The sequence below is a fragment of the Eretmochelys imbricata genome, chromosome 28 (genome assembly GCF_965152235.1).
Source record: "Eretmochelys imbricata isolate rEreImb1 chromosome 28, rEreImb1.hap1, whole genome shotgun sequence".
Classification (NCBI taxonomy): domain Eukaryota; kingdom Metazoa; phylum Chordata; order Testudines; family Cheloniidae; genus Eretmochelys; species Eretmochelys imbricata.
This window is the reverse complement of record NC_135599.1, coordinates 4,866,835-4,890,562: the sequence shown is the minus strand read 5'-3', so window position 1 is coordinate 4,890,562 and position 23,728 is coordinate 4,866,835. Positions and strand designations below refer to the sequence as shown.

The window sequence follows — 23,728 nt, the reverse complement described above, 5'->3', positions numbered from 1 at the left end:
CCCATTTATACCATCCGTGACTTTAACCGCTAGGACGCACTGTCCCTTCGCGGCAGGCAGCCCGGGCTAGGCTGACGGATGCCCCAAGGTCCTAACCACCCGTGACTTTAACTGCTAGAGCTCAGAGCTCCTTCGCAGCGGGCAGTCAATACTGACTGACAGGTGCCCCAATGGCAGCACAAAGAGCCTCTCCACACCCGTGACTTTAACTGCTAGAGCTCAGAGCTCCTTCGCAGCGGGCAGCCAGGATTGACTGACAGGTGCCCCAAGAGTTTGCCCCGTGGAGGCGGCACAACTCAACGCTAGGCTCTTAGTATTCTCACCTCATGGCCAGGCTTTAGAGCCAAAACGGCTGAGGTTCTTCCATTGTGTTAGCTGCTTTCCAGTAAACCAGAGAAAACAAGTCAGGCTTATGCACAAATGGTTACCAAAATTTATTAAGCTAGATTCTAATCATGTGGTTTCAAAATTGCTAGTGCCTACTTATTTAAATGTCGAGATGTTACACACACAAACATGTTACAAAACTGAAGCCACAATCCCAAAGAAAGAAAACAAAGTATAGAGCTCTATTTCAAAATATGTGTATACTAAAGACAGGAGATCAGGTGTGGGTGCTTCTTACCCTCCTTGCATCTCTCGATTCCAGCGGTGCCAAGCCAGGATCGGTCACTCAATTCCGCAGAAAGACAAATAAGGGACAAGGCTTAGGGACCCTCTTAGCTGCAGAAGCCTTGGGAGGCTGTCACTTATCTGACCAGCAGATAGATAGTGAAAAGCACTCCAAAATCATGGTGCTGTAGGTCCCCTACTTAGACCTCTGTACTCCTTTATTCTCTTTCTCCTTTCTTATGCCAAATTGAGGCTGGTCTGTCTGGGTGACGCCAGCTTTCGCAAGAGTAGTTTACACTTGCAAGGGAGAGAAACAATAAGTATCGACTACTGGACATTTCTTTTATCAGGGTAAATATTTTCCCACGTAGGATGTTGGGGTGTGTGCATCACGCTATTTAGTAGGGGCTAAGAGCCATGTCTGTCAAAGGGCCTCTGCCTGCTGTGAGCTTAATCCTTGTATCTGTTCCCAGAGGCACATTGTAGCAGCACACCTGTGCTTTTCACAGCTTCAAAGGCTGTGCTGGAATATATGTTAAGTGCCCTGTTCCAGCTTCCTCCTGTGTTTCCAGCAATGCTGGTCTGAGGGCGTTGGGGGGGGCTGGCTGTCTGGCTACAGACCCCCACCTGCCCTCCACCAGGATCTGCCAGCCTATTTGCCTGGGACCCCCTCCTCCGGCCAGCAGGACCCGCTGACGCTTTACAGGAGGACCCCTCACTCTGCGCCAGGGACCGCCCCACCACAGCGCTGTGCACTGGGCATGGCAATGGTCCCAGGAGCCAGCTGGGCAATCCCAGACAGAGCCCCTGGCACAGCACCAGGCAGCGTCTAATCCCCTGCCCCACCTGCCCAAGAGACCCCCACCCCCACTGGTCTGCAGCCAACAGGCCCCCAGCGATACCCACCTCCAGGACCCATAGCCTTAGGGCTGGGCACATCAGAACTACCCCCCGAAACCCCAAACCCTCCAGAACCCACCAAACTGACTAGGGTCCCTCCTGCCCAGCCACCCAGAGGCCTCCCCCTACCACAATGCCCCTTCAGCTCCCGCTGCAATCTCCCCACACAGACATGCACCCCCCCAGCAACAGTGTTCCCTCACAGTGTCTGACAAGTGGACAGAAAGTTATCACCACCCCCTGCTGGCCAGTCACACAGGCAGAGGGAGCCCGGGGGGACGCCTCTTTAACAGGAGAAGGGAAGCCATGGAAGGCCAAAATAACTAAGAAATTTCCATACTCTGTCACTAGCAAATAATGGCCACTGTGGATCCACCCCAGAGTTGGCTACAGCTTTGCACTGCGGGAAGGCCCCCCTCACAGAGACTCTTTGTCATGGGGTTTGGGATATTTCTGGACCCACGCTGCACTCAGAGGGACCTCCTCCTCCCGTGCCAGCTGGAGAAAAGAAAAGGGTCCAGCCAACTCTCCTGTTACCAACTGGGAACCACCCATCCCCCCAAACAGGGGGAGGCCCCTGGCTTTGATGGGTATTGAATATATGGCTAGTCTCTTTTATCAGCAAACATTTTTAACAGAGAGAAAGGAGGGAACAAATGATTCTCAAAGGAGAGGGAAAGATGATCATTGTTGCAGGGGGGTTCATTTCCCAATCAGGATGGAGAAGGACTCAGAGCGACTTTCTGGTTAAACTTGGATTTATGCTGGAAATGGCCCACCTTGATTATCATGCACATCGTAGGGAGAGTGGTCGCTTTGGATAAGCTATTACCAGCAGGAGAGTGAGTTTGTTTGGGGCGGGGGGGGGGGGGGGGCGGAGGGTGGATTTGTGCTGCAAAACCTGGATTTGTGCTGGAAAACCTGGATTTGTGCTGGAAGTGGCCCAACTTGATGATCACTTTGGATAAGCTATTACCAGCAGGAGAGTGGGGTGGGAGGGGGTATTGTTTCATGGTCTCTGTTTATATAATGTCTTCTGCAGTTTCCACGGTATGCATCCGATGAAGTGAGCTGTAGCTCACGAAAGCTCATGCTCAAATAAATTGATTAGTCTCTAAGGGCCACAAGTCCCCCTAAACTTTTTTATGAATCTTTGAGACGTACAGAGAAAACGTGTCACAAACTACGCAACTGAGAACATGGGATAAACGCCAAGACCGGGGGGGATTTTATGTGGCTATTAAAGAACGAGCTGGAAAAGGGGGATCGTTTGTGATATAAAATTCAGCCTGTCCAATACATAAACAGAGAGTGATCGTCCCCCCCCCCACCCGCCCCCGTTCACCTGGGCAGCAGGGAGCCCTCTGAGGGGCTGACTGGAGGGGGTGGGGGGGGGGAGCTGGAGGGCTCCCTGGGGGAGGGCAGGGGGCGGTAGTGGGGGATCGGCAGGTGGGAGGTAGGTGGGGGCTGGGGGCAACGGTGCGCCAGTTGGGGGCAGCAAGTGGGACTGGGAAGCCAGGATCGGGGGCAGCCCCATGGGGGACACGTCTCCTCCCTTCCCCGCCCCGGCAGAGACCCGGCGTCTCCTACCACCCCCACGCCGGGGCAGCCAGGTTGGGGGATGGCTCCGGGCTCCAACTTCCCACCGACACCGGGACAAATAACTGCGGATAAAACGGGGGGGGAGGGAAATCCCGCCCCCCCCCCACGGGAGGGGAGTTTCAATGGACATGTGAGGAGGAGGGAGAGACGGGGGGGGATCAGGGGAGACGAGAGAGCGGATCAATGGGGGGGGGGTGGGGGGGAGTTTACAACCACGTGGGAGCTTCCGAGAGGGAAAAGGGGAAAACTGGGGGGCATTCGTGCCCGTGGGGGGGGAAGGGGATCCAATTAACTCCCCCGCCGCCCCCCACTTCCCCCCCGGGAATTTCCTGGCTGCACAGAGACAGTTCAAACCCCACCCCCCGCAACTCCCGCGTCTCCCCCTCCAACACTCCCTAATGGACCCCGCCCGCCGGGCCCCAGTCTCTGCCCCCCCCCATCCCAGCCGTGCCGGGGGCAGAGAGTCACTTTCCTGCCCCCCCACCAGCGCTCCCCCCCCCCCCGCGGGGTCTCCCACTCACCGGGTCGGGGGCGGGCAGAGCCCGGGGCTGGTCCCAGCTGGAGAAAGCTCCCCTCGGCCGGGCACGGGGGGGTTAATGACAGGCCCCCCCAGCACAGACCCCGGAGGGGAGCCACAGTTGCTCCTCCGAGAGACCCGACACGAGGCAGCGCCTGGGGGCGGAGCCTGGAGCAGACCGGGGGCGGGGCATCGTCTGGGGGCGGGCCCTGGAGCAGACCGGGGGCGGGGCAGCGAAAGCGGGGAGCAGCGTAAGGGGGCGGGGCAGCGTCTGGGGGCGGGGCTTGGAGCAGACCAGGCGCTGCCTCGTGTCGGATCTGTGGGAGGAGCAGCTGCGGCTCCCCTCTGTGGTCTGTGCGGGGTGGGGCCCGTCATTAACCCCCCCGTGCCCTGCCGGGGGGGGGGCTTTGTCCAGCTGGGACCCGCCCCGGTGAGTGGGAGACCCCGGGTGGGGAGCGCTGGGCGGGGGGGGCAGGAAAGTGACTGCCCCCCACCTGCCCATCCCCCACTGCCGCCCCCTCCCCGCCCCCAGGGAGCCCTCCAGCTCCCCCCCCGCCCCCTTCAGTCAGCCCCTCAGAGGGCTCGCTGCTGCCCAGGTGAACGGGGGCCGTGGGGGGGGGGACCATCATTTTCTGTTTATGTATTGGACAGGCTGGATTTTATATCACAAACGGTCCCCCTCTTCCAGCTAGTTCTTTAATAGCCACATAAAATCCCCCCCGGTCTTGGCGTTTATCCCATGTTCTCAGTTGCGTAGTTTGTGACACGTTTTCTCTGTACGTCTCAAAGATTCTTAAAAATACCGTCAACGTTTGCCCCACTTTGACTCTAGTTGTCTCCTTCTAATTGAATATGCCCCTGAGAGCTTTCCCTGTCTCTGTAATTATAAATTACGACGAAAATCTCAGATTGACACCTTTTCTCAGATTCCTGAATATGGATCTAAAACGTTTGCCAAGGTTGCCCATTTCCGCTCTATTCATTGACCAAATAGTGGTGGGAAATACACTCAGCTTTTACCTCCTATCAACAACTGCTATAAAATCCCTCTCATTTTCCACTTCCCTCTCTATAATTTGCATAAATGGATCCAAAATCCCTGAGATTTCCACCCTTTTTCTTTCATTTCTGAACACTGATCTCCAATCTCAGGTTTCCTTCTTACGATGTCATTATCAAACGTCAATTAAAAATCCTCTTGGGTTTGGGGTTGTTCCCCATGTCTCTAAATCCTAGCACATTGTCCTTCCTTGGGGGGAACCTGTCGTCCTGAGTCCTTCTCCATCCTGGTTGGGAAATTAACCCCCCTGCAACAATGATCATCTTTCCCTCTCCTTTGAGAATCATTTGTTCCCTCCTTTCTCTCTGTTAAAAATGTTTGCTGATCAAAGAGACTAGCCATATATTCAATACCCATCAAAGCCAGGGGCCTCCCCCTGTTTGGGGGATGGGTGGTTCCCAGTTGGTAACAGGAGAGTTGGCTGGACACTTTTCTTTTCTCCAGCTGGCAGGGGATGAGGAGGTCCCTCTGAGTGCAGCGTGGTCCAGAAATATCCCAAACCCCATGACAAAGGGTCTCCATGAGGGGGGGCTTCCCGCAGTGCAAAGCTGTAGCCAACTCTGGGGTGGATCCACGGTGGCCATTATTTGCCAGTGACAGAGTATGGAAATGTCTTACTTATTTTGGCCCTCCATGGCTTCCCTTCTCCTGTTAAAGAGGCGTCCCCCCGGGCTCCCCCTGCCTGTGTGACTGGCCAGCAGGGGGTGGTGATAACTTTCTGTCCACTTGTCAGACACTGTGAGGGAACACTGTTGCTGGGGGAGGCAGGTGTCTGTGAGGGGAGATTGCAGCGGGAGCTGAAGGGACATTGTGGTAGGGGGAGGCCTCTGGGTGGCTGGGCAGGAGGGACCCTAGTCAGGTTGGTGGTTTCTGGAGGGTTTGGGGTTTCGGGGGGTAGTTCTGATGTGCCCAGCCCTAAGGCTATGGGTCCTGGAGGTGGGTATCGCTGGGGGCCTGTTGGCTGCAGACCAGTGGGGGTGGGGGTCTCTTGGGCAGGTGGGGCAGGGGATTAGATGCTGCCTGGTGCTGTGCCAGGGGCTCTGTCTGGGATTGCCCAGCTGGCTCCTGGGACCATTGCCATGCCCAGTGCACAGAGCTGTGGTGGGGCGGTCCCTGGCGCAGAGTGAGGGGTCCTCCTGTAAAGCGTCAGGGGGTCCTGCTGGTAGGAGGAGGGGGTCCCAGGCAAATGGGCTGGCAGATCCTGGTGGAGGGCAGGTGGGGGTCCTAGGCAGGCAATGGGGAAATCCCAGGCAGGCAGTGAAGGACTATAAAATGACTCTACAGAAACAGCCCCCCACCCCATTTCTCCTGCCATTTGCAGGAGCAAATCCAGCCATGGGGGAGCAAACAACCCAGGAATGAGAGTTTCCTAGCAGACAGGCATGGAGAGGGCCCAGGGAAAAGGAGATAGAGAGACTGACAGGGTCCGTGGGATAAAAGAGTTTTGAAAGAGATTTCCAGCTCTCTCATCTGCCCAGACAGATGTATTACTGCACTGTGGGGAGAATCACTTTCCTGTGGACAAGATGAGGATGAGAGAGAGGAAAACCCAGTTCCTGACTCCATGTCCCTCCTGCTGGGGTGTGGCTGCCGTGAGGTCAGTGTCAGAGGGAATCCTCGAAAGGGACTCCTTTGGTTCTGCTTTTTTCTCGGATTGCGTTCAGAGACTTTGTTTTGGGATGCGGGAGGGAGAAAGGAGGTTAAAAGTGTGTCTGTGGGCTTAGCCTGGCAGGAGGGGCCAGGTCTCTGCTGTAATCCAGAGACTGAGCATTTTCTCAGCACGGCAGAATCTCTGATCTTGCTCTGCAAGGAAAGAGCCTGGGGGAAGCGTGATGTGAAATGAACTAATGCCCGTTCCTAAACTTCCACAACAGCCCTTCTTGCCCAGCCAGGTTGCAGAATGACGCTCATGTTTCTTTCCGGTTCATCCCGTCCTCCCATGGGACAAGGGAGCGACATGGCTGCAGAGGAGCCAGCTCAGGTAGGGATTATTGAGGGGGTTCTGATCTGTTCCTGCAGGAGGGAGAGGGACAGGAAATACACGGGAGAGGGGAAGGTTTGCACCGTCTGGTTTGGAGGTTGGAGCGGGGCAGGAAATGCACAGGGTGGAGAAAGGGAGGAGGCCAGGGGGTGGCAGACCTGCTGGGAGTTGTTTAATAAGTGGCCTAGATTCTAGGAAGAGACCCATGAGGTTCGGAGGTGGAAATGCTCCAATCTGGTGAACAGAAAATAACCTACCTAGATGGGGCTGGGAAAAAGGACCAGACTCCTAGTGCTGGAGCCTCACCCAACTAACCAGTGTGTGCCTTGAAATACGAAGGGGGAAGCCACCAGTCAGGCTGAGGGGAGATTCCCCTGCTTCATATCCAGCTCTAGGAGTGGCTAAGTCATTATGCAAGGTAACCCATTTCCCCTTGTCTTTTCCTGCCCCCCCCCCCGACGTTCTTGTTAAACCCTGGATTTATGCTGGAAATGGGCCACCTTGATTATCATACACATTGTAAGGAGAGTGATCACTTTAGATAAGCTATTACCAGCAGGAGAGTGGGGTGGGAGGAGGTATTTTTTTCATGATTTGTGTGTATATAAAAAGATCTTCTCAACTTTCCACAGTTTGCATCCGATGAAGTGAGCTGTAGCTCACGAAAGCTTATGCTCAAATAAATTGGATACTCTCTAAGGTGCCACAAGTCCTCCTTTTCTTTTCACAAGGAGGAGGGTGTTGGGCTTCCTACAAGAGATCTCTCCCTCGACCCAGCTCGGGGCAGCATCTCCGGTATCAGTCTGTGGCTAGTAGGTGTGTGATGGATCTGCTGGGAGAGAGGAGGGGTGTCTCTTCGCCCCCTCCCCCTGGTGTTTCCTGGGTGCTCTGAGCGGGGTGGGGGTGGGACTCTGTTGACTGCGGTCCACCCAGAGTTTCCGTTTGATTGGCTCCTCTCCCTCACGAATAGTGGGGCCGTGAGTGGGGCAGCAGGTCCTGAGTGGGGGGCTCTTGCTCTTTCAGGGGCCGGTGACCTTCGAGGAGCTGGCTGTGTATTTCACCAGGGAAGAGGGGGCTCTGCTGGACCCCGCTCAGAGAGCCCTCTCCATAGACGTCATGCAGGAGACCTGTGAGAATGTGACCTGGCTGGGTAAGGGTTCCTGTCCCCTCGGTTCTTGGAAGGGGAACGGAAGAGATGAGGTTCACGCCACCCCCACAATGCCACCTCTGCTCTGTCCTGTTCCAGCATCACCCCAGCATGCCAGTGACACACACACGACCAGAGACCCTCCCCTGCTGCTGAACGCTGTGGGAAGAGAGCACAGGAGCAGAATCGCACAGTGTGAAATATCTCCTGTTTGCACAAGTAAAAGGGGGGGTTAGATCCAGCATAACGAACAGAAGCTTCCTACCCCTGGCCTTCTCTCAAACCCTGAGCCTTCTCCACCCAGACCAGAATGTGCTTGGGGTGTAAGAAGCAGGCTGCTGGGGTCAGAGCGGCTGGTCCAGGGTTACTGATCACACAGACCTTGAATGGTCGCTGGGGGAATCCAGACAAGGGAGCTCCAGCAGCAGAGCATTGAAACTTAGCCAGGATTACAGATGACACAACTCCTCACTGCTCCGGATTGCCCCGTGCATGGGACAATGGCCTCGGTTGCTGGTGAAAATCCTTGAGACCTGGAGAGTTGCTCCCCCCATCCCCATGTGCAATAGCCACAATCTCTCTTCTCTGCAGACTTGGTTTTTTGAGTCCCTCATTCCTGAAGACACATGACCCCGATTCTTATTTTTCACATTCTGCTTTTCTAGACTATTTAGAGTCTGTTGCTTCTGAATGATAGTTTCTAATTTCCCAGTGTTCTCCACACCCAGGGATTTTCCTACTCCCTCCCATTGCACTGGACTCATTAGATTCCCTAGTATTTAAGAATGGCCACACTGGAACAGACCAAAGGTCCATCTAGCCCAGTGTCCTGTCTTCCGACAGTGACCAGCGCCGGGTGTCCCAGAGGGAATGAACAGAACAGGGAATCATGGAGTGATTCATCTCCTGTCACCCATTCACAGCTTATGACAAACAGAAGTTAGGGACACCATCCCTGCCCATCCTGGCTAACAACCATTCACGGACCTGTCCTCAATAGATTTCTCATGGTGTTTTTTGTTTTTTTTTTGTAACCCTATTATAATCTTGGCCTTCACAACGGCCTCTGGCAAGGAGTTCCCCAGGTTGACTGTGCATTGTGTGAAGAAATACTTCCTTTTGTTTCTTATAAACCTGCTGCCTATTAATTTGATTGGGTGATTCCTAGTCCTTGTGTTCTGAGAAGGAGTAAATGACACGTCCTTATTTACTTTCTCCACGGCAGTTTTGATTTTATAGAGCTCTCTCATATCCCCCCTTTGTCTCTTTTCCAAGCTGAATAGTCCCGGTCTTTTTAATCTTTCCCGGAACAGAAGAGTTTCATACCTGTAATCATTTGGGTTGCCCTTTTCTGAACCTTTTCCAATTCCAATATATCTTTTTTTGAGATGGGGCAACCACATCTGCAGGCAGTATTCGAGATGTGGGTGTCCCATGGGTTTATATGGAGGCGATATGATATTTTCTGTCTTCTTATCTATCCATTTCAGAATGATTCCCAACATTCTCTTTGCTTTTTGACTGCCGTGGCACACTGAGTTGATGTTTTCAGAGAAGTGTGCCCAGTGACTCCAAGATCCCTCTGTTGAGTGGAAACAGCTCATTTAGAGCCCATCATTTTATATGTGTAGTTGGGATTGTGTTTTCCAATGGGCTGCAATATGGTGCATTCCTGACACCTAGTACTGCTGAGATCCTGCATTCAGTGATATCCCTGCCCTTCCTGTTACCGTTCTCATAAAAGAAGAAGAGCATCCAAATGCGTGTTTCCCTTCATTCGCTCAGCGGTCCTCATGGGAATCCCTGATGGGTTCCAAAGTGTATTAAAACCTTTCTTAAAGGGTTACCTCTTGGTGGTTATCAGGTCCTGTGAGTTTGTAGCCCAGAAAGACCCCCCTCAGTCAGCTCAAACTCAGCTGTTTATCCCCCAAAAGTCTGTCGTCTTCAGTCTCCTGAATGAGGGGAAATCCGTCCCTACCCCTTTCTGCATTGGGTAAAGCTTCAAAAGGTGGAGCTCTGCATAACCAGCCTTGAGATCTGGCATTCATCACCCCGTAGTGATACCAGCTTGCACAGGAAACCCATCCCGCAGCCCTTCCTGGTATTATGTGGCGCATCTCGGCATCATAGTCTGTGAAGAATTCATGCTTTCAAGGGCTGGCTTAGATATACAGATAACAGTCATAATTAGGGCAAGAGTTTGCAGGCAATGAAAAGAGAGTAATTGAGAAACGTGAGCAATATCTAATCCTTTAAAGCCTGAAAGTGCCTTGGGGGGAGGGGACAGGAGCCGGCTGTGTGGGGGCGGTGGGGCTCAGATACTGGGCATTGAGAGCCTAGAGCCAGCTGTGCGCTGGAGAGACGGGGCATGAACCAGCTGTGTAAAGGGCAGATGAGCAGGGGAGAGGTGCTGTGGACACGACCGCGAGCAGCTGTGAGTGCCGTCCTCTCTGCAGCATGATGAGAGAGCCTGGCGTCCCACTGCCGATCCCAGACTTGTATGAGGAGGGAAGAAATTGGCATCAAGTCTCAACCGCAGCCAGCCTGTGCCCTGGGGAGGAGACGGGTGTCTCCAGGGAGAAATCTGGGGGATTGTGACCCTGCATGCCCCACCCACCCTCTGATCAGCAATTCCAGATATTAACGGTGATTCCAGAAACAAAGAGTAATTTTGGGAAAAAATGCAGTCCTAGCGACAATTTCCGGAAAACACCGGCCCTGGTTGTAACATTAAATCCGATCGTCTCAAGATCTAGGCCTGTGTTGATCAGATCTGCCACTCTGCCTTCACGGAGTTCACTCTGCTGGTGGGTTCTACCCCTTCCCCCATTCTGTGTCTGCCTTGTCTATTTAGATTGAAACTTCTTCAGGACACAGGCCATCAACGCTTCTTGGTTTGTACTGTGCCTAGCAAAATGAGGACCCACTGTTAGTTGGCCCTTAGGCACTAAGGTAATGAATATGATTGATAATAATCATCTCCTGGCACTTTGAGCCAAGGAAGCCGGCCTTGGGACGTTACTACTTAAAAGTGAGCTGGGCTTAAAAGCATGGAATATTCTTTGTGACAAGTATCCCACAAATTCCACTGACCTCCCTTGTTTTCTTTGCCTTGAGCAGGGTTTCCAGTTTCCAGAACTGATGTGATCTCGCAGCTGGAACGAGGGGAGGAGCCGTGGGTCCCAGACCTTCATGGCTCTAAGAAAAAAGTGCTCCCGAGAGCTGCCTGCATAGGTGAGGCATTGGTTAAACCAACCCCAAAACTGTTGGTGAATACAGGAAACATTTGGGATGCCCTACAAAGACCTTGTGAGCTCTCCAAGTTCAGGATTGTTCCCTGCAGATGTAGAATCATTAGGCAGAGGTAACTCATGGCTTCCCACCTATCCTGACTGACAACTGGCAGCATGTCCCTCCCCAATCTCACTGTCCCCTGAGATTTCTTCTGAGATATGGACCCAGAACTGATCCCTTCCTTTCTCTCCTCTGGGGAAGGTTGAAGGGAAAATCAGCTCCTGATAGGTTTGATCTGTCCTGTACACATTTTGGTTCCTTCATCCCTTTTTCCATTCTTCTCTCTGAGATTTCCTTTCTCTCTGGCGCAGGCAGAGACTTACGTCTGGATTCTCTCGGTCTCCCGTCAGGTGTTGGGATGGTGAGTGAAAACGAGGAGGAACCCCAGCAGGAAGATGCTGAGCGAGTAGAAGCCCATGGGATGTTGTCAGGAAGGTCCAAAGGGAATGATTCTGGGAGCTGTGCACGCCCAGAAAAAACAAAAGCCTGTGAGAGTCAGCAGAGGCCAGAGGAAAACTTCGGAAGCCAGTCAGACCTTATTACACGTGAGAGAATGAACTTGGAAGGAACACGCTACACATGCCTCGAGTGTGGGAAAAGCTTCAAAGGGAGCTCGGACCTTCTCACACATCAGAGAATCCACACGGGTGAGAAACCTTACGCATGCTGTGTGTGTGGGAAATGCTTCAAGCGGAGCTCGCATCTCATTGCACATAAGAGAATCCACACGGGTGAGAAACCTTATGGCTGCCCTGACTGTGGGAAACACTTCAAGCAGAGCTCACACCTTATTACACATCGGAAAATCCACACGGGTGAGAAACCTTATGGCTGCCCTGAGTGTGGGAAACACTTCAAGCGGAGCTCACACCTTATTACACATCGGAAAATCCACATGGGTGAGAAACCTTATGGATGCCCTGAGTGTGGGAAACACTTCAATCGGAGCTCAACCCTTATTAGACATCAGAAAATCCACATAGGAGTGATCTGTAACAAATGCCTTGACTAGGGCTGGCCAAAGGTATTTTTTTCTTTTCAATCACATTTGCTAATTCCCACGTAGTGATCTGTGCCCCATCTTCACTGTGGTTACTCAGCTCCCCCAGATGAGTTGCCTGCTCCTGCCTTTTGCAGCTCACCCTTCTTTGGGGTCAGTCCTGTGATGTTTTCTATCAACTCCTTTCCTTTTGGGTCAAAGGAGCGTGTGTCCCTCCAGCCAGGAATGTTCATCAGCTCCAGGTGGGGGAGAGAGAGGTTTGTTCCCAACAAGCTACACTGAGGCAAAAACTACCCGTGCCGTACATCCACTAGGACTGTACATGGCGTTGGCTGCTCAAGTGAGTGATTTTGGTGTTAAAAGACAATTACAGTTGTCGTGCAGATGCAGCCGAGGTGCAGTGGTTGGCATTAGCTTTCCCCTTGACCTGACCTAAACTCCATCACATGTCCTAGTCTAAACAAAGCCTGAGCATCACAGTTATACCGTTCCCCCATTTAAAAACAATTGTTAGTCATCAAGTTCCCCCACCAGGATCATATTGTTTCATTCCCAGTTGTCACAGTTCATCAGAGCGCTGTTGCTTCAGGTTTTCCTGAAGGCAGATATTTTTACTCCCGTTTTCCTCCCTTAAAATATATTGAAGTATAACAAAGAGCAGGAATAGGGAAGGGATAGGGAAAAATGTCTTTTCCCCTCTGTAACAAGAGAAGAACATAGGGTAAATCAGAGGGATTCTCCATCACCATCTCTATCCCCCTATTCTTCAATTGGTAAGGTCAATATTTCCCGAAGGGGCTGGGAAGAGGATTCCCTACTAAATGATTTGGAACTAAGCAAAAGACCCATTCATTTGCCTCCCAAAGCAGTTGTGGCCCATGCCCTGCAGGAGGTTGCTCCTGAAGATCTTCCCTTCCTAATCAGGTGCATGTTGCCTCTTATTTGGGAAATGCAATCCCTTCCTAGGTAGAGATGGGAAAAATGGAAGTGACATTTCTGTTCAGCTCCCTCCTGGGAGATGCTGTAAATGTGTAGTAAATGACATCCATGAGGAATGTGATAGAGCTGCAGAAAGACACCCATTTTGAGTAGATACCTGACATTTGGTGTCTTAGAGGGATTCTAAGCCGCACCTGAATTTAGTCTCTTATTTATATCTGTGCCACCAGATTAAAGAAACAAAAGGGCATATTTGGGGGAGTTATACCTCAGTATCACTACTGGTATGTTGTGTGGTTGGTGAAGAATTCTACGCCAGAGCCGTGTAAAATTGCTACAACTAAGGTCAAAGATTTGACAAGAACTCAGGTAGAAATGAGAGGTTTTAGTGGTTGATTTTCACCCCAGAGATGGACGCTATGGTGACCTGTGGCCAAGGTAAACTGTTTTTGGAATTGCTCACACTTCTAAGGGATGCCATGATGAAACTGGGAACAACTGTCTTTTACCATTTGGATCCCAAGTTTCCTGAAGCACAGAGAGAAACAGCTGATTCCTTCAGAGCCATGCCATGCCTATGGGTCCCAAACTGGCTGCCTTGCTGGACAAGAAGCACTTCCGTGTTGGTTAAATGATGGTAGCCAATGAGGGAATGTAAGAGATTCCAAGTTCAGACTGCAGGATACATGAATGCTGAGTCCAGAGTCTGTGGTTTGGTCGTGATGCATGATAGAAAGGGGCCATGACAGGGACACACTGCCGTGCGGGGCCAAAGTTGAAGGAGCTGTGACACGCCTACCACAAGGTGCAGGAGGCAAACTGCTGCTCCATATTGGGGGCTAACTAACCCCAGCATCACGGCAAGAATCTACCTAGCAGCTGGAGAAAAAATATGTATGAGAGTCAAAGACACCCCCACGTGGCCTGTCTCTTCCCCAATCTCAACACCTGGAAGATTGTCTGGAAGACTCAGAATTTGAACTGTGGAGATTGGTCCCAGGCTGAGAGGGAATTCAGCCTGTGTATTAAGAACTCAACATGGCCTGGAGCAACCAGTGAGTGAGAAAAGCTGTTTGATCCAATTCTTGCTTAGTATATTCAAATTAGAGTTTAGACTGGGAGTCTGTTTTCATTTGTTATGTAACCACTTTTGACCTCTGTGACCAATACTTATACTCAGTTAAAATCTAACTTTCTGGAGTTAATAAACTTATTTTACTATTTTATACTTACTCCTGAGTTTGTCCAAAGTGCTTGGGAAAGTTGCTCACATGACAAAGGCTGGTTCATGTCCCCTTTATTTTTGATGAAGTGGCGAACTAATTAATGAGCTTACACTTTTCAAGAGAAGGCCGTGAGCCGTGTAAGATGGTACCTTTCTGAGGTGCAAGGCTGAGAGCTGTGGAGATATGCTGGTGTCTCTGTATAATTGAGGAGTGGTTTATAGAGCATTCATGCAACTGAGTTGGGTGCTTTGCTGCATGTTGTTGGCCAAATGATCATAGAATCTTAGGATATCGGGGTTGGAAGGGACCTCAGGAGGTATCTAGTCCAACCCCCTGCCCAGAGGAGGACCAATCCCCAACTAAATCATCCCAGCCAGGGCTTTGTCAAGCCTGATCTTAAAAACTTCTAAGGAAGGAGATTCCACCACCTTCCAAGGTAACCCATTCCAGTGTTTCACCACCCTCCTTGTGAAAAAGTTTTTCCTAATATCCAACCTAAATCTCCCCCACTGCAACTTGACCATTACTCCTTGTCCTGTCATCTGCTGTCACTGAGAATAGCCTAGATCCGTCCTCTTTGGATCCACCTTCATTTAGTTCAAAGCAGCTATGACATCCCCCCTCATTCTTCTCTTCTGTAGAGTAAACAATCCCACTTCCCTCAGCCTTTCCTCATAAGGCATGTGTTCCAGACCCCGAATCATTTTTGTTGCCTTTCACTGGACTCTTTCCAATTTCTCCACATCCTTCTTGTAATGTGGGGCCCAAAACTGGACACAGTACTCCAGATGAGGCCTCACCAGTGTCGAATTGAGGGGAAGGATCACATCCCTCGATCTGCTGGCAATGCCCCTACTTATACACCCCAAAATGGGACTTATACACCCCAGTCGTCTGGGACTTCCCCCGATCACCATGAGTTTTCAAAGATATTGGACAATAGCTCTGCAATTACATCCGCCAACTCCTTTAGCCCTCTCGGATGCAACGCATCCGGCCCCATGGACTTGTGCTCGTCCAGCTTTTCTAAATAGTCCCGAACCACTTCTTTCTCCACAGAGGGCTGGTCATCTCCTCCCCATGCTGTGCTGCCCAGGGCAGCAGTCTGGGAGCTGAGCTTGTTCGTGAAGACAGGCAAAAAAAGCATTGAGTACATTAGCTTTTTTCACATCCTCTGTCACTAGGGTGCCTCCCTCATTCAGTAAGGGGCCCACACTTTCCTTGGCTTTCTCCTTGTTGCCAACATACCTGAAGAAAGCCTTCTTGTTACTCTTAACATCTCTTGCTAGCTACAACTCCAGGTGTGATTTGGCCTTCCTGATTTCACTCCTGCATGCCCAAGCAATATTTTTATACTCATCCCTGGTCATTTGTCCAATCTTCCACTTCTTGTAAGCTTCTTTTTTGTATTTAAGATCAGCAAGGATTTCCCTGTTAAGCCACAGTAATGTCCCGAGCTCCCCAAGTCCCATTGACAGCTGAGCTCTTCCTGCCCATTGAGCCCAGCAGAGACAGTGGGTGCGGTGTGAGTTTGTACCCAAATAACTGACAGAGCCAAGCAAAGAGCAAAGAAATGTTTCCTTCAGTCACTAGGTCTGTGTTTCTGTGGCTCACTCTCTCTCCCCTTCTCTGATAACGAGCAACGCTAAGAGAGGAAGAGGTTCAAACATGTGCTACGTGGTGGCTAGGGTGGGATGACAAATTGAAAACCATCACAGAGCCCTCTACTGTGACACTGAGACGATCCCATTCTGACCTTTTCCTGACACTTCTTTAATAACTAAAAAAAAAGAACAGGAGGACTTGTGGCACCTTAGAGGCTAACCGATTTATTTGAGCATAAGCTTTCGTGAGCTACAGAATGCATCCGATGAAGTGAGCTGTAGCTCACGAAAGCTTATGCTCAAAGAAATTGGTTAGTCTCTAAGGTGCCACAAGTCCTCCTTTCCTTTTTGCAGAAACAGACGAACACGGCTGCTACTCTGAAACCTGTCGTCATTAATAACGGTTCCCCTGACGTACGTTGCTAAGATTATTTCAATAGCTCCTACACCGATACCTCCTGCCCCTTCTGGCTGGTTCATTGCACTGTTTGGAACCTGCACCTAAAATTACATCCTCCCTGGGAGCAAGATTGAAAACTGCCCAAGGAAACCCCATTGGGTTTCAAGTGCCGCACAAGCAGGGAGGCAAAGGGACAGTACAGGGTCGCAGAGCTTCTCCTTTGTCCCAGGGAGAAGGATCTAGTGGGCTAGATTAGGGGGGCTAATAGTCATGACTCCTGGGTTCTATTCCTGGCTGTGGGAGGAAAGGGGTGTCGAGTGGATTAGAGTGTGGGGGGGGGCTAGAAGTCAAAGAAAAAACACCTCCCTTGTGTTCAGCTTCAATGCACATTGAACAAGAACATGGCTTCTCATGTCTTAGGTTCTGATGCCATCGTGTGGCCGTTTCATTTCACTTCTTGTGGAAATGTTTGGGTGCCTTGCACAGACACGTTATTTCCTGGGGAGAGACGGAGAAGTGGAAGCTACATGGATTTCATCCTCCGAAAAATAGATTAAAATAATCCCCAGACAGCTCAGGCCCACCCGTCCCCCCTCGCTGCTGCCAGTGGAGCTCAGTTCTGGGCCTGGTGTGCAGTAAATGTGGGGGAGATGCTGCCTGCCTGGACTTTTCGGGAGAAAAAGTCAGACACGATGCCATGCCTGGTGCAGGAGATGCAGATGTGTTGCTTGATTGTTTTTCTCATTTTAAATGTACTTGATCATTTCGATGGCAAAAAATCTTTGAAAAAGACCATGAAAAAAAAAAGAAACCATGAAAATACCCAAGGGAGAGAGGGGGTTTCTGAGAGCCGGGGTAGAGATGGAGATTTTCATGAAACAGGGACAGGCCAAAGCAGGGAGCAAAGGGGGAGGTTTTTTGTGCAGTTCCATTTTAACCAGCCTCACATCCTGGAGTCCCTAATGTCCCAGCTTACCCACAACGTGTGACCTCGAGACTCCTCCCCACTGCAAAAACTGCAGATGCCCCAGCACTCCTTAACCTAGATGGATCCTCTGGCAACCAGATGTCTCTGCAGAACCGCCGTGGTTACTCTCCTGAGTGTCTGTTCAAGGATAGCTACTGACTTCTCCTGAGAATGCAGTTGAGGAATGGCTCTCCCATCTCTAGATGCTTTCCTGTGGGCTCTGAGAAGCAGGATGGGGCGTGTATGGTAAAGTCCACGCAACATTCCCCTTTCATCCCAGCCCTGGGACGTCACCAGTTGCCACCTATCCCCTGGCAGCAGTGAGGGATGTTTCCCACTGTCCAGGACACACCAGCCTTGGACCAAAGGCAGCTTGAGGCTTCTCCTCTCTCCCTTCTTGAATCAAGTTCATGTTTTTTCCAAGAGTTAAAGCAGCCCAAAGCCCCAGGGTCTGGATTCATGTCACAAGTTTGCTATCTCTCCCTGGAAGACAACTTCTTAATGAGAGGAGTTAAATGAGATGAGTGGAGTTAAATCAGTTCTCAGCCTGAGTCCTTTGCTCTTAATCCTGAGGATATTGTCCCACCGTGGGGCCATTTCCTGCCTCTCTTTCACACAGAAGGACAATTTTCTTTGCGCAGACGCAGGAACATCAAGATCTTTCTCTGTCCCTTGTGGAAAGCAGAGTGTCAAATTCCAAGGAACCTTCCTCTTCTGCGATGGAAACAATGGAGAAGCAGGGGGCCCTGGGCACCTCTAGCCCTGGCCGGGAGATGTTCCCTCCCTGCTTTCTTTACGCTGCTTGTTGTTATTTCATGGAGTGTCTGGGATGGGGGAAAAGCTGAGTTCACTCCAGGTGGAGGGAAAAAAGGACCCTGAAAATCTCAGGGCCTCAGGGAAAACCCAACCCCTGCTACCGGGATCACGGAGGTGCTGGGGATTTGAGCAGGAAAGGGACTGTGTGAATTGTCCAGGTGGGGAATGAATAACCATCGACAACTAGATCCACCTCATTAACCACGGACACAGGCTAATCGTGCTGCAGATAGAAGGGAAACTGGGAGCGATTCTTTGCTGTCAGCCATGGAAACAGTGACCCGAGTGCACTGCAGTAAATGTGCTGGGGAAAGCTGGACTTTACAGGCAGGTGGAAATAGCAGATCCCTGCAGCAGTTTCAGTCCTGCTCAGTGCGGGGCAGGTGCCCATTGCACGGAAGGTCTGTGGGGGTTTCTGCTCCTAAGTCACCTTGGTACTTTTAAGATTCCCACCCAAGGGGTGGCTTGGGACAGTAGCGGATGAGAAGGGGGAATCCTCCAGCCCTGGAGGGAAAGGTCCCGTCTGCCCAGACTGAGGGGCAAGGAGACGGAGGGGCAGTCAGTGCTCAGAGAGGAGAGAGCTCAGTGATTTACACCCACCAGGGGACACTGTCTTTTTGAGGCGGGTGCAGCTGGCTTGGGATGGTGCTGACGATGGATAGAAAACAGGCTGGCGTCAAAGACAGATCAGACCACAGAAGGGGAAGGGGAAGGGCATCTCCATAGAAGGTCCTGGGTGCTCAGATACCCCAGTTCTAGGTACCCTGGCCTGTCCCAGAGAGAAAAGACAAGGAGGGGCCCAGCCCCCCGACAGTCATCCCATGGGAAGAATCTGGTTGGGAGTGGGGTGAAGGTTCCCGCTGGACAAAGGGGAGCTGAAGTCCCCCAGCGTCCTGGAATTTAAGCAATGCAAGCTTCAAACCCTGCACGGGTGGGGCCTGAGGGGCACCCGCAGAAGGTTGGGCTGGACAGGGGCGGCAGGTTTCTACAATTTTTGGTGGTTTCCAGAATGGGACCAAGTCCTGCCTCCCCGTCCACCTCCCCCCACATCTGCCTAAGGCTCTGGGAGGGAGTTTGGGTATGGGAGGGAGAGGGAAAGGGGTTGGGCTCTGGGAGGGAGTTTGGGTGTGGGCTGTGTGTTGCGGCAGGGGGTTGGGCTACAGGAGGGAATGCAGGGTGCGGGGTCTGGGCTGGGGCAGGGGGTTGGGGTGCAGGAGCAGGTGTGGGGGCAGGCTCTGGGAAGGAATTGGGTGTGTGGTGTGGACTCTGGGCTGGGGCAGGGGGTTAGGGTGTGGGAGGGGGTGAGGGGTACAGGCTCTGGGAGGCAGTTTGGGTGCATGTGTGGGGTCTTGGCTGGGGCAGGGCGTTGGGTGCAGGAATGGGTGGGGTGGCCAGGTTCTGGGAGGGAGTTCAGGTGTGGGCTCTGGGCTGGGGTTGGGGGTTGGGGTGCAGGAGAGGGTGCAGGTCAGGCTCTGGGAGGGAGTTTGGGTGCAGGGGGTTGGCTCTGGGCTGGGGAAGAGGGTTGGGGTGCAAGAGCAGGTGTGGGGGGAGGCCTGTGGGAGGAAGTTTGGGTGCGGGATCTGGGTTGGGGTTGGGGGTTGGGGTGCAGGAGGGGGTGCGGGCGCAGGCTCTGGGAGGAAGTTTGGGTGTGGGGTGTGGGCTCTGGGCTGGGGCATGGGGGTAGGTTGCAGGAGGGAGTGCAGGGGGTGGACTCTGTGAGGGAGTTTGGGTGCAGGGTGTTGGGCTCTGGGCTGGGGCTTGGGGTGCAGGAGAGAGTGAGGGTGCAGCTCTTACCTCAGGCATCTCCCAAAAGCGACCCACACCCCCCTCTGGCAGCAGCTCCTAGGTGGGGGGTCTGGCAGGCCACACGGAGTGTAAGCAGTGTCAGGGTGAGCTTCACCCTGACATCTGGTGGTGAGGTCTGGCAAGTTGTGGAAAAGAACTTCAGGGGCTGATCTCATTTGCATAGGGACACCCACCCCGGCTAGAACGCGGCCATAGCTGCCCAAATGGTCACTTTGGCTGCTGTGGGATCCCCAGTGTCTCTGTTACTGGGGCAGGAAGAATAAATTGTTATTACCCTGATTATGGGAACTGTGCTGGGAACTGTACTTGGCCTTTTGTTATGATGGAGGGACTCACCATCAACTAAGTAGCAATCGCTAGGAAAGGGTCATGGGTTCCAAAACTTTGTGAATTGAGAGAGGTTGGGGACAAGTATTAATCCTTGGTGGCATGGGCTCCTTTGTGATGATCTTACTTGCTAATTGCCCTTCGTTTTCTCTCCACTGTGGAATCTCAGAGCTAATTTTGATTTTGTTAGGAGTCTAGTTACAGGCTGCTGAGCTCACTTCGGGCTAATGGTGTACTATCACTGAGGCTCCTATACTACAAGCTGATTTCACCAAAGAGCTGAACTGACTAAGAGCCGAAATCACTGAGCGTTGTGTTAAGTAGTGGGGGAGCCTGAAGATCTATTGTGGAGAAGTTTGCGGGACGGCTGGAGTGCCTTGTGGAGAAGCTGGTGGAGCAGTTCATGGGACGGCGGGAGCTGCTGGTGGGACGTGGAGCAGTTCATGGGAGGGCGGGAGCTGCTGGTGGGACGCGGAGCGGAGCTGAGCAAAGCAGTTCGTGGGGCGGCTGGTGGAGTGGAGGCCTATGGAGCTGTGGGGCGGTCAGCTTCAGATCATGTAAGGTGCCTTTTCCCCCCGCCCCCATCTCCACCCAGGTTGGGAGGTAAAGCTCTGCAGACAAACTTTTGAACTTTGGGGCTGCCCTGACCAGGGACAGAGACTTTTGGGTCATTGGACTTTTGGGACTTTGGGTGATTTGGGGTTGCTGGACTCAAGAACCAAAGGGAAAGGGCATGCCCCAGTTTGCTTGTGGATTGTGTTATGAATCCTGTTGGTGGTGTTTCCCCAACATAATGCCACATTGTTTCTCTCTGTTATTAAAAGGCTTTTTGCTACACTCAGACTAGGTGCTTGCGAGAGGGGAAGGATTGCCTCTGGGAGGCGCCCAGCGGGGGTGGTACATATTTGTCCCAGGTCACTGGGTGGGGGCTCGAGCCGGTTTGCATTGTGTTATTGGAATGGATCCCCTAGATATTGAACCCAGCCCTTGTTGCTGCCAACTCTAACGGGCAGAAGGGTTACATGGAGCAAGGGTGGGCAGGAAGCCGACTTCGCCCACTTGTGCTGCCGGTGATGGCGGTGGGGGTCCCCGGGCCCTTTTAAATTGCCCGGGGGCAGCAGGCAGGGCTGGGGGAGACACCGGGCCCCGGACTTTGGTGGAGCCAGGCCCCCGTGGTCTTATGTTGCTGGAGCATGGGCACCAGGGGCCCAGATGAGGCGCCTCCCCTGCGGCTGGAGGAGCATGGGTGCTAATCCACCTTTCGGCGGGTTGCTTTTTGGAAGGTTAAATGAAGGCAGCCTCTGCTCTGGGCTCTCCCAGTTTCAGGGCCTGACGCTGCTTTGCACAACGATGAATCTCGGAACAGGCCATCAATGAAATGATGGCAGAACCTGAGGAAGGAAAAGCCTCCGGGTTCGTCTGTGGGCCTTGACGCCGAACGGGAGCTGTAATTTGACTCGCTTTGTGGCTGCGGCCGGTAAAATGTCAGGACAAAGTCGTCCCAGTGATTGTGACACTGGGTTTGAGGTGGCTTTGGTCTTATTAAAATGTAACTAGCATGGAACACTTGTGTTTTTAAAGGTGGCTTCCCCAAGCAATCCCAAGTTGTTCTTCCCAGAGCTGGGTGATGGTGGGCAGCAGGGGATCTCCCCAGTCTGTGGGGGAATCTCTCTGGGCCCCACTGTTAGTTCTCCAGCCTTTCTCCCCCTAACCACGCACACCCCTCCCCTCTCCATTATCAATGCTTTACAGTGACCCCTCCCTCCCCTTATGGGATACAGACTCTCGGTGACCGAGACTGACTGGGGCTCCCCTCTGCTTGGCTCCAGTGGGGAAGGAAAGAGTCTGACAGGGGAGAGGAAGGAGACAGGCCGAAGGAGTCAAATGGGGCTAGACGAGAACAGAGAATAGAGAAGATTTTCTTCCTATTAAAATGGACTGGAGTCTCATTGCTGGAAAGCCACATCTTGAGTGACGTTTGAACCGGCAGCCTTTCAATTGCCAGGCAAAGGTGCGAACCACTGAGACCGATCACGGCCGACTTCCCAACGCTGTCTAAGGAGCCCCTGCAGGGGTGCAAGTGGTTAGTGCAAAGGGCAATATTGCTGGGGTTGTGAGTTCAAGCCTTCCCTGCAGCCCTGGTTTCTATTACCCCATGGAGCTTCCCCAGCTTGCTTGTCCTAATTCACATGGAAAGTGCCATGAGAGGAAGGTCTGAAATGTGGACGTTGGTGCAAAGCTTGGGACCCCCCACCAATGCTGCCATTAGCTGTGGGTGGGTTGCTCAGGGGCAGGGAGAATTGATTTCTTTGCTGCTGAGAAAGCTGCCAGGACAGGTCTGTGGGCACCAGAGCTCCCCGCTTCTTCCAGCACATGCCAGGCTCTGTCACTCCTGGAGGAGGGTCATAGAATCATAGAAGATCAGGGTTGGAAGGGCCCTCAGGAGGTATCTAGACCAACCCCCTGCACAGAGCAGGACCAACCCCAACTAAATCATCCCAGCCAGGGCTTTGTCATGCCTGACCTTAGAAACTTCTAAGAAAGGGGATTCCACCACTTCCCTAGGTAATGCATTCCAGTGTTTCGCCACCCTCCTAGTGAAAATGGTTTTCCTAATATCCAACCTAAATCTCCCCCACTGCAACTTGAGACCATTCCTCCTTGTCCTCTCATCTGCTATCACTGAGAATAGTCTAGATCCATCCTCTTTGGATCCACCTTTCAGGTAGTTAAAAGCAGCTATCAAATCCCCCTTCATTCTTCTCTTCCGTAGACTAAACAATCCCAGTTCCCTCAGCCTCTCCTCATAACTCATGTGTTCCAGTCCCCTAATCATTTTTGTTGCCCTTTGCTGGACTCTCTCCAATTTCTCCACATCCTTCTTGAAGTGTGGGGCCCAAAACTGGACACAGTACTCCAGATGAGGCCTCACCAATGTCGAATAGAGGGGAACGATCACGTCCCTCGATCTACTTGCAATGCCCCTACTTATACACCCCAAAATGCCATTGGCCTTCTTGGCAACAAGGGCACACTGTTGACTCATATCCAGCTTCTCGTCCACTGTCACCCCTAGGTCCTTCTCTGCAGAACTGCTGCCGAGCCATTCGGTCCCTAGTCTGTGGCAGTGCATTGGATTCTTCCGTCCTACGTGCAGGACTCTGCACTTGTCCTTGTTGAACCTCCTCAGATTTCTTTTGGCCCAATCCTCCAATTTGTCTAGGGCCCTCTGTATCCTATCCCTACCCTCCAGCGTATCTACCACTCCTCCCAGTTTAGTCTCATCCACAAATTTGCTGAGAGTGCAATCCACACCATCCTCCAGATCATTAATGAAGATATTGAACAAAACTGGCCCCAGGACCGACCCTTGGGGCACTTCGCTAGATACCGGCTGCCAACTAGACATGGAGCCATTGATCACTACCCGTTGAGCCCGACAATCTAGCCAGCTTTCTATCCACCTTATAGTGCATTCATCCAGACCATACTTCTTTAACTTGCTGGCAAGAATACTGTGGGAGACCGTG

General features: G+C 52.2%; 1 protein-coding gene across 1 annotated transcript in view; it reads left to right on the top strand.

Moving 5' to 3' along the window:
- LOC144258216 (uncharacterized) overlaps positions 1-23,728 on the top strand; it is a 970,182-nt gene that overhangs the window by 727,486 nt on the left and 218,968 nt on the right. Inside the window, exon 6 of the mRNA XM_077806620.1 lies at positions 11,691-12,098. Coding sequence (XP_077662746.1) covers positions 11,691-12,098 — 408 coding nt within the window. The remainder of the gene's footprint in view (positions 1-11,690; positions 12,099-23,728) is intronic.